General features: G+C 33.1%; 2 protein-coding genes across 2 annotated transcripts; both read right to left on the reverse strand.

Moving 5' to 3' along the window:
- Positions 1 to 994: 994 nt before the first annotated feature.
- LOC137654815 (loricrin-like) lies at positions 995 to 2,104 on the reverse strand. The gene has a single exon (XM_068388768.1). The coding sequence runs from the start codon at positions 2,102 to 2,104 to the stop codon at positions 995 to 997; it is 1,110 nt and encodes a 369-aa protein (XP_068244869.1).
- A 23-nt stretch (positions 2,105 to 2,127) lies between these two features.
- On the reverse strand, positions 2,128 to 2,454 carry LOC137654816 (serine, glycine, tyrosine and glutamine-rich protein-like). Its single transcript, XM_068388769.1, has one exon. It carries the CDS (start codon positions 2,452 to 2,454, stop codon positions 2,128 to 2,130), a length of 327 nt encoding a protein of 108 aa, XP_068244870.1.
- Between the last annotated feature and the right edge of the window lie 7,546 nt (positions 2,455 to 10,000).

Here is a 10,000-nt window from a genome sequence, read left to right on the forward strand (position 1 = left end):
AGCAGCTATATCTGTAAGCAATTCTTCCTGGCAGCTTCATCTCCTGTAGACAATGCTTCTTAGCAGCTATATCTGTAAACAATTCTTCCAAGCAGCTTAATCACCTGTAGACAATGCTTCTTAGCAGCTTCAACTAAACAATTCTTCCTAGCAGCTTTATCTCCGATACACAATTTTTGCCAGCAGCTTCAAGGCTCCTCTTAGCAAACCATTCTTCCAAGAAGCTTCATCTCCTGTAAACAATTTTTCCCAGCAACTTCATCTGTAAACAATTCTTCCCAGCAGCTTCATCTCCTGTAAAGAATTTCTCCTTGTAGCTTCATCTCCTGTAAAAAATTCCTCCTTCTAGCTTCATCTCCTGTAAACAATTCCTCATTGTACCTTCTTCTTCTATAAACAATTCTTCCCAGCAGCTTCATCTCCTGTAAACAATTTTTCCTTGTAGCATCTCCTGTATACAACTCTTCCCATCTTTTCAACCTCCTGTTTTCATCACAGGTTTTCCACCTCCTGTTTGTATCCCAGCTTTTCCACCTCCTGTTTTTATTTCAGCTTTTCCACCTCCATTTTTTATCCCAGCTTTACCACCTCCTGTTTTTATCACAGCTCTTCCATCTCCTGTTTTTATCACAGCTTTTCCATCTCCTGTTTTTATCACAGATTTTCCATATCCTGCTTTTATCCTAGCTTTTCCACCTATTTTAATCCCAGCTCTTCCACCTCCTGTTTGTATCCCAGTTTTTCCACCTCCTGTTTTTATTCCAGCTTTTCCCTCTCCTGTTTTTATCCCAGCTTTTCCACCTCCTGTTTTTTCCCAGCTTTTCCATCTCTTGTTTTTATCCCAGCTTTAGCACCTCCTATTTTTATCACAGATTTTCCATCTGCTTTTATCCTAGCTTTTCCACCTCTTGTTTTTATCCCAGCTTTTCCACTTCCTGTTTTTATCCCAGCTTTTCCACCTCCTGTTTTTTTCCAGCTCTTCCATCTCCTGTTTTTATCTCATGTTTTCCACCTCCATTTTTATCTCAGCTTTTCCACCACCGGTTTTTATCCCAGCTTTTCCACCTCCTGTTTTCATCACAGCTTTTCCACCTGATGATTTCATCACAGCTTTTCCACCTCCTGTTTTCATCACAGCTTTTCCACCTCCTGTTTTCATCACAGCTTTTCCACCTCCTGTTTTCATCACAGCTTTTCCACCTGATGATTTCATCACAGCTTTTCCACCTCCTGTTTTCATCACAGCTTTTCCACCTCCTGTTTTCATCACAGCTTTTCCACCTGATGATTTCATCACAGCTTTTCCACCTGATGATTTCATCACAGCTTTTCCACCTCCTGTTTTCATCACAGCTTTTCCACCTCCTGTTTTTATCCCAGCTTTTCCACCTCCTGTTTTTATTCCAGCTTTTCCACCTCCTGTTTTCATCACAGCTTTTCCACCTGATGATTTCATCACAGCTTTTCCACCTCCTGTTTTCATCACAGCTTTTCCACCTCCTGTTTTCATCACAGCTTTTCCACTTCCTGTTTTTATCCCAGCTTTTCCACCTCCTGTTTTTATTCCAGCTTTTCCACCTCCTGTTTTCATCACAGCTTTTCCACCTGATGATTTCATCACAGCTTTTCCACCTCCTGTTTTCATCACAGCTTTTCCACCTCCTGTTTTCATCACAGCTTTTCCACCTCCTGTTTTCATCACAGCTTTTCCACCTGATGATTTCATCACAGCTTTTCCACCGCCTGTTTTTATCCCAGCTTTTCCACCTCCTGTTTTTATTCCAGCTTTTCCACCTCCTGTTTTCATTACAGCTTTTCCACCTGATGATTTCATCACAGCTTTTCCACCTCCTGTTTTCATCACAGCTTTTCCACCTGATGATTTCATCACAGCTTTTCCACCTCCTGTTTTCATCACAGCTTTTCCACCTCCTGTTTTCATCACAGCTTTTCCACCTGATGATTTCATCACAGCTTTTCCACCGCCTGTTTTTATCCCAGCTTTTCCACCTCCTGTTTTCATTACAGCTTTACCACCTCCTGTTTTTATCACAGCTTTTCCACCGTCTGTTTTTATCACAGCTTTTCCACCTGATGATTTCATCACAGCTTTTCCACCTCCTGTTTTTAAACCACCTTTTCCACCTCCATTTTTATCTCAGCTTTTCCACCTTCTGTTTTCATCACAGCTTTTCCACCTCCTGTTTTCATCAGAACTTTTCCACCGCCTGTTTTTATCACAGCTTTTCCACCTCCTGTTTTTATCCCAGCTTTTCCACCTCCTGTTTTTATTCCAGTTTTTCCACCTCCTGTTTTCATCACAGCTTTTCCACCGCCTGTTTTCATCACAACTTTTCCACCTTCTGTTTTTATCCCAGCTTTTCCACCTCCTGTTTTCATCACAGCTTTTCCACCTCCTGTATTTATCACAGGTTTTCCACCTCCTGTTTTCATCACTGGTTTTCCAACACCTCTTGTTTTTCTGAAGAGCTGCCGTCCGCAACTGACCTCGTTCAGCTGAAAGGCCGTCTGTCATCCGACCCTTGTAAAGCAACGCCACGCCGCACAAGGAAAGGTTAACTAGTCCTTCAGAGAAAATGTGGGGCGTAGGAACGCCTTAATGAAAGAGACGCGAGAAGTACACCGCGTTAGGAATTCCTTCCTTTGTTGGAGAGGGATTTTCGTCCGTCATTCCGCTGTAATCTATTTTTCTTTGCTCTTCTCTCTCTCATTCAGCGACAGACACGTCCTTTCCGTGTTACAAGGAGGACTGATTAATAGAATTCATTCATATTCAGTCACGTTGAAGGAATTCGTGGCCAATTAGAAGCCACGAAGATCCTTTATTAGGGACGACTTACATTTGCACCTACAGGATACCATTAAATTTCCTTAAGGTGGGCTATTTACTAACGAACTATATTTATAACAGAATTCTGGTCTCTCTCTCTCTCTCTCTCTCTCTCTCTCTCTCTCTCTCTCTCTCGAAACATGACAGAGAAAGAGGTAACATATCCTTGAACTAAGGTTGTTATTATTCAAGCTCAATTTGCGTTGCATTCGTTCGAGATTTGAAATTAGGAAAGCTTAGGCTAGCAGATTATGGCGAAACAAACTGTTTATGGAACATTCACCGCATACAATAATGATAATGATAATAATAATAATAATAATAATAATAATAATAATTATGATAATAATAATAATAATAATAATAATAATAATAATTATAGTAATAACAATAAAAATAATAATAATTATGACAATTAACGATAATTATAACATAATAATAATAATAATAATAATAATAATAATAACAATAATAATAATAATAATAATAATAAAACAAGGAGAAGATCGGTGTCGATGACCTTAGATGTCAGGATGCCAAAAAAAAACTCAAATCAATCAATCAATCAAGAAGAAGAAGAAGAAGAAGAAGAAGGAGGAGGAGGAGGAGGAGGAGGAGGAGGAGGAGGAGGAGGAGGAGGAGATGTTTCCACCTAATGAAAATTATAGTTTTCTTTAATCAAGTAACAGTGTAGTCTGTCTATTCTCATATCTGTAGTAAATTGTGAAAATTAGTTAAATTCATCTTAAATGTGTCTTCTAGTGGTAATTTTTCCATATCCTGCATGGCGTGAATACTTGCACAATTCAACATATTTCTATTGTGTCCTGATGAACTCGTAGAATTTGGTGCTCTCTCTCTCTCTCTCTCTCTCTCTCTCTCTCTCTCTCTCTGTGTTTGGGCCCCTGGGCTTATAGTATCCTGCTTTTTCAACTAGGATTGTAGCTTCGCCAGTAATAATAATAATAATAATAATAATAATAATAATAACAATAATAATAACAATAATAATAATATAGGAGATATTTATTTTAATGTTGTTACTGGTCTCGAAAAATTTTATTTTTCCTTGTTTCCTTTCCTTACTAGGCTATTTTACCTGTTGGAGCCCCTGGGGTTATAGCATCCTGCTTTTCCAAGTAGGGTTGTAGCTTAGAGAGTAATAATAATAAAAATAATAATAATAATAATAACAATAATAATAATAATAATAGTAATATAGGAGATATTTATTTTAATGTTGTTACTGATCTTGAAATATTTAATTTTCCTTGTTTTCTTTCCTCACTGGGCTATTTTCTCTGTTGGAGCCCCTGGGGTTATTGCATCCTGCTTTTCCAAGTAGGGTTGTAGCTTATCAAGTAATAATAATAATAATAATAATAATAATAATAATAATATAGGAGATATTTATTTTAAAGTTGTTACTGTTCTTAAAATATCTTATTTTTCCTTGTTTCCTTTCCTCGCCGGGCTATTTTTCGTGTTGTAGCCCCTGGGGTTATTGCATCCTACTTTTCCATGAAGGGTTGTTACTTATCAAGTAGTAGTAGTAGTAGTAGTAATAATAATTATAATAATAATAATAATAATAATAATAATAATAATATCTTAATATCACAAAAAACATTTACCTTATTAATTCTTTCTTCCACTGTCTTCATATCACAAAACTGGGGATCTTATACAAACAACATATATCCCATATCTGATCTCATGAGAACCAGCCTCCTTTATTTGAACCTCGGCGAACCAACTCTGTTCGGAGGTTTGCATTTTAAGCAGCTTTGAAATAGGAAACACCGACTCAGAGAGCCTTGAACGAGGGGCATCTCCACGAATTCTCATATCGACTCAGAAAGCCTTGAACGAAGGGCATACCTACGAATTCTCATATCGACTCAGAAAGCCTTGAACGAAGGGCATACCTACGAATTCTCATATCGACTCAGAAAGCCTTGAACGAAGGGCATACCTACGAATTCTCATATCGACTCAGAAAGTCTTGAACGAAGGGCATACCTACGAATTCTCATATCGACTCAGAAAGCCTTGAACGAAGGGCATACCTACGAATTCTCATATCGACTCAGAAAGCCTTGAACGAAGGGCATACCTACGAATTCTCATATCGACTCAGAAAGCCTTGAACGAAGGGGCATACCTACGAATTCTCATATCGACTCAGAAAGCCTTGAACGAAGGGCATACCCACGAATTCTCATATCGACTCAGAAAGCCTTGAACGAAGGGCATCTCCACGAATTCTCATATCGAGTGTCTATGCAAACGCCTGGATTTCTCAGATTAAAAGGATTTCGTTATGAATAATGGATATTAAGCACCTCAATTATGATTTGTGATGATTCGTAGTCGCTGGATCGTAAGGATATAACAAATGTTTACTAAAATAGACTGTTTTAACATGTTGAATTGAAGTTTTATTACAGTGCTACGTAGACTGTCTAGATGGGTTTCGAAGTTAAAAGTAATTTTCCTAGAATAAACTCTTGAAGACATTTGTGTTCAGTGCTCTCTCTCTCTCTCTCTCTCTCTCTCTCTCTCTCTCTCCTATTGTAGGATAACGGTTGGCAACACTCGTATTCAGTGCTCTCTCTCTCTCTCTCTCTCTCTCTCTCTCTCTCTCTCTCCGTTTAAAGCGTAAAGAACTAAATGCATAAATAAAAAAAAAAAACATTTATGAATCATATTTCCTGCAGTTTGGTACCCCTCCTTCTCCATCAACATAATTTGATCCGGGACTTTATAACATTAGGCCTTTCTCCAGTCTGCTCAATATGCAATATTGCAAAGTATAACAACATCCAGATTAAATTTCAGACAACCTTGTTACAGGCATTGACGAGTTTGGAATTTTTAAAAGGGTCGAATAATGATGTGGAGGAAATTTTTTTAAATTTACAAAGATAAAAAATTCATAAAATAGTTGAATAATTCATGTTGTTTCCAATCAAATTATTAAAAAAAAATTGATAAAATAGTTGAATAATTTGAATTGTGTTTTCAATCAAATAATTATTTAAAAGAAAAATAAAAGTTTTACAAGGAAAAAGATTGATAAAATATTTGGATAATTTATAATGTTTTCAATCAAATAATTATCTAAAAAAAATGTTTTACATGGAAAAAAATTGATAAAATATTTTGATAATTCATATTGTTTTTAATCAAATAATTATTCACAAGAAAAACATGTTTTACATGAAAAAAATGGATAAAAGATTTGGATAATCTATACTGTGTCCTCAATCCAATAATTTTTAGAATAAAAAAAATGTTTTACATAGGAAAAATTTGATTAAATATTTGGATAATTTATATTGTGTTCTCAATCAAATACCTATTTAAAAGAAATAAAAAAATTATAAAATATTAGTACAATTTATATTATGTTTTTAATCAAATAATCATTTAAAAAAATAAAATGTTTTACATGGAAAAAAGTTGATAAATAATTTGGATAATCTATATTGCGTTTTCAATCAAATGATTATTCAAAAGAAAAATAATGTTTTACAGGGAAAAAAAGCTGATAAAATATTGAATAATTTTATGTTGTATTTTCAATTAAATAATTATTTAAAATAAAAATAAAATGTTTTACATGAAAAAAAGTTGATAAAATATTTGGACAATTTATCATTGTATTCGAAATAGAAATAAACTGTTTAACACTAAATTTTTTTTGCAAAAAAACAAAAAAAAAAATATATAATTTATATTGTATTTCAATTGAATAATAATGTAAAAGAAAAAAAATCTTACATGAAAAATTTTTTGATAATAAATATTTGGATGATGTAGAAGAAATATGAAAAGACGTTTCACAAGGAAAAAATTTTGATAAATATATTTCGATGTATTATGAATGTAATTTCAATCAAATAATGGTGTAAACGATATATATATATATATATATATATACATATATATATATATATATATATACATTTATATATACGTATATATAAATATATATATATATATATATATATAACTGTTTTACATGGAAAAAATATAATATATATTTGGATAATTTATGGTTCCAAGCAAATAATGATGTAAAAGATAGAAAGTTCTACATGAAAACAATGTAGATAAATATTTAGATAACTTATGACTGTACTATCATCACCAAAATGCTAATGTTACATCAGCTTCTGCTCCTACAACTATTGATAATACTATAATTTCAACATGTGTTATGAGATCATGGTGAGGGGTAGATGGAGATGGTTTGGGCATGCTCTTCGCACTCCCCAAAGAGAGATTAGTTCACCAAACTTTCAACTGGGCTCCACAAGGTACAATGGTCCATTCCTTTTAGCGATGCATATTTGCACAGACTCGCGGCGGTGCCCTTTCAGCTCGGAAAAGTTTCCTGATTGCTGATTGGTTAGAATTATCTTGTCCAACCAATCAGCGATCCGGAAACTTTTCCGAGCTATAAGGGCACCGCCGCGAGTCGGTGCAAATATGCATCGCTAAAAGAAATGGACTATAGAAGAGTTGGAATACCCAGGGCTACATGACTGAGGACTATGAAGTGTGAAGTAGGAGATGATGAATGGAGAAATGGTGATTTAAAAGTTCAAGATAGAGACGACTGGTGAAATCTAACCGAGACCCTTTGAGTCAATAGGCGTAGGAGAAAATGATGATGATGATGATGAATTTCATATCAAGAAATATATAATATAAAGCATCAATAACTTTAATTGGTTAAGTCCGTCATTTTAAGAACCACGACAAAAACGCAAAATATTGATTGAAGAAATTCCCCTTTTGATAGACAAAAAATGTTTAATTGCTTTTGAAAACCAAAACAGAAAGAAAATATTGATTGGAGTTCCCTTCATTTATCTCCATTTTAAATTTTAATTAAAAAAAGAGCTCTTTAGACCTCCTTAAATCAATCAACAATCAACTTTTAAAATTGACCCCTCCATTCCATTCTGAATTTTCATTTAAAAAAGAGCCTTATTATTATTATTATTATTATTATTATTATTATTATTATTATTATTAAATGCTAAACTACACCCCTAGTTAGAAAAACTCACTGCCATAAGCCCCGGGGCCCCAACAGGGAAAATAGCCCAGTGAGGAAAGGAAACAAGGAAAAATAGAATATTTTAAGAATAGTAACAATATTAAAATAAATATTTCCTATATAAACAATAAAAAATTCAACAAAACAAAACAAAACAAAACCTCATAAAATCAATTAACAATCAACTTTTAAAATCTGAAGGAGAGCAATCCATAATCATATTTGTTTTTATTTATACACCACAAGGCAGTTTATTGACGTCTGTCGAAAGGAAAGTCTGACCTATAAATATCCCATGAAGAGATTTTACCCTTTCGTTTTTATACTCGATAGGGTTGTGTCCTGTCGGGTAGGATAATGAGCAATTCAGATAATGATTTTCATCCCCGCCCCCCCCCCTCTCTCTCTCTCTCTCTCTCTCTCTCTCTCTCTCTCTCTTACCATCGTAATTGCAACCAAAATCCCTTTATGAGCAGTGAGTTATATAGTTTAAATCTGAACTTAACTGAAACAACATTATTTTATTATATATATATATATATATACATATATATATATATATATATATATACATAAATGTACATATATTACCACAGAAACACCCACAGATATATATGCATATATATATATATATATATAAATAATATATAAACACACACACACACACACACACTATATATATATATATATATGTATATATATATATATATATACACCGTATATGCATATACTGTTTATACTATATATATATATATATATATACATATATATGTGTGTGTGTGCGTGTATATATATACTGTATACACAAGTAACAATACCTAAAAAATAGATGCTAAAAATAACCTCTTCATATGGAATTCACACAGCCGTTTTCAAATGCAGTTACTCAACGCTTTATTTTCACAGCGGAAATACAAATATTTGAACCAGAAATGCAATTGCATAAAGTGGTAATTGCATATCTGCGTAGATGAAACTTTGAACAGCTACTACTGTGGATGGTTGATTAAACCCTCAAGACGGAAGTGTTTGCTAATGAAAAGAGAAATGCACACACACACACATATATATATAAATATATATACTGTATATATATATATACAGTATATATATATATATATATATATATAAATTTATATATATACTTAATATATACATATATATATATATATATATATACTTTATATATACATACATATATAAATATATATACATATAAATTTTACAAATATATTCGTACTGTATACTGTATGTGTGTATGTATATGTATATACTGTATGCATGCATATAACCTCTAAATATATATATATATATATATATATATACATATATATATAAATATATAAATATACATATATATATAAATATATATATATATATATATTTGTGTGTGTGTGTGTGTGTGTGGTGGTGATGAAAACTTGCCAAACCCAAGACATGAATTAGGAGGACATGTCTGAGGCCGTTGTCCTTCCTTGGACAAGAAACGTTAGTATTTGTCGTTCTCGTTATTGTATAATATATATGTACATATAAGATATCAATTTATATATACATACATATTTATACATATAAATATATGTTAAGACAAAGATAAAATATATACACGTACGAGGACGAATGTTGACGTGATATACATATACATAGACAAACACAATATATACATGTACGATGGCGAATGTTGACGTGATATACATATACATAGACAAACACAATATATACATGTACGAGGGCGAATGTTGATGTGATATACATATACATAGACAAACACACAATATATACATATACGAGGGTGATATTGACGTAAAAGCAAGGATTTGAAGTTCACCAAATAGAGCATAAAAGCTGAAAAAAAAAAAAAAAAAAAAAAACTAATGGGTTCAATAAAAAGAAAATTCAAATACAGAAACAAAGACACTATACTACAATGTGTACATGTGTAGCGTGCGTTATTCAACTTCCCAAATCCCTTTAACTTTGGCAAAGGAAATGAGAAGACCTTTTGGCTTATGCATCTTTACCAAGGTTCTGTAGCGGTAAACTTCCATCGACTTAGCAATATCTTTTTAGAAACT

The sequence above is a fragment of the Palaemon carinicauda genome, chromosome 15 (assembly GCF_036898095.1).
Source record: "Palaemon carinicauda isolate YSFRI2023 chromosome 15, ASM3689809v2, whole genome shotgun sequence".
NCBI classification, from domain to species: domain Eukaryota; kingdom Metazoa; phylum Arthropoda; class Malacostraca; order Decapoda; family Palaemonidae; genus Palaemon; species Palaemon carinicauda.

Excerpts from the sequence above, each read along its gene's own strand:
- LOC137654815 (XM_068388768.1), bottom strand. The coding sequence starts at position 2,104 with ATGAAATCATCAGGTGGAAAAGCTGTGATAAAAACAGACGGTGGAAAA.
- LOC137654816 (XM_068388769.1), bottom strand. The coding sequence starts at position 2,454 with ATGAAAACAGGAGGTGGAAAACCTGTGATAAATACAGGAGGTGGAAAA.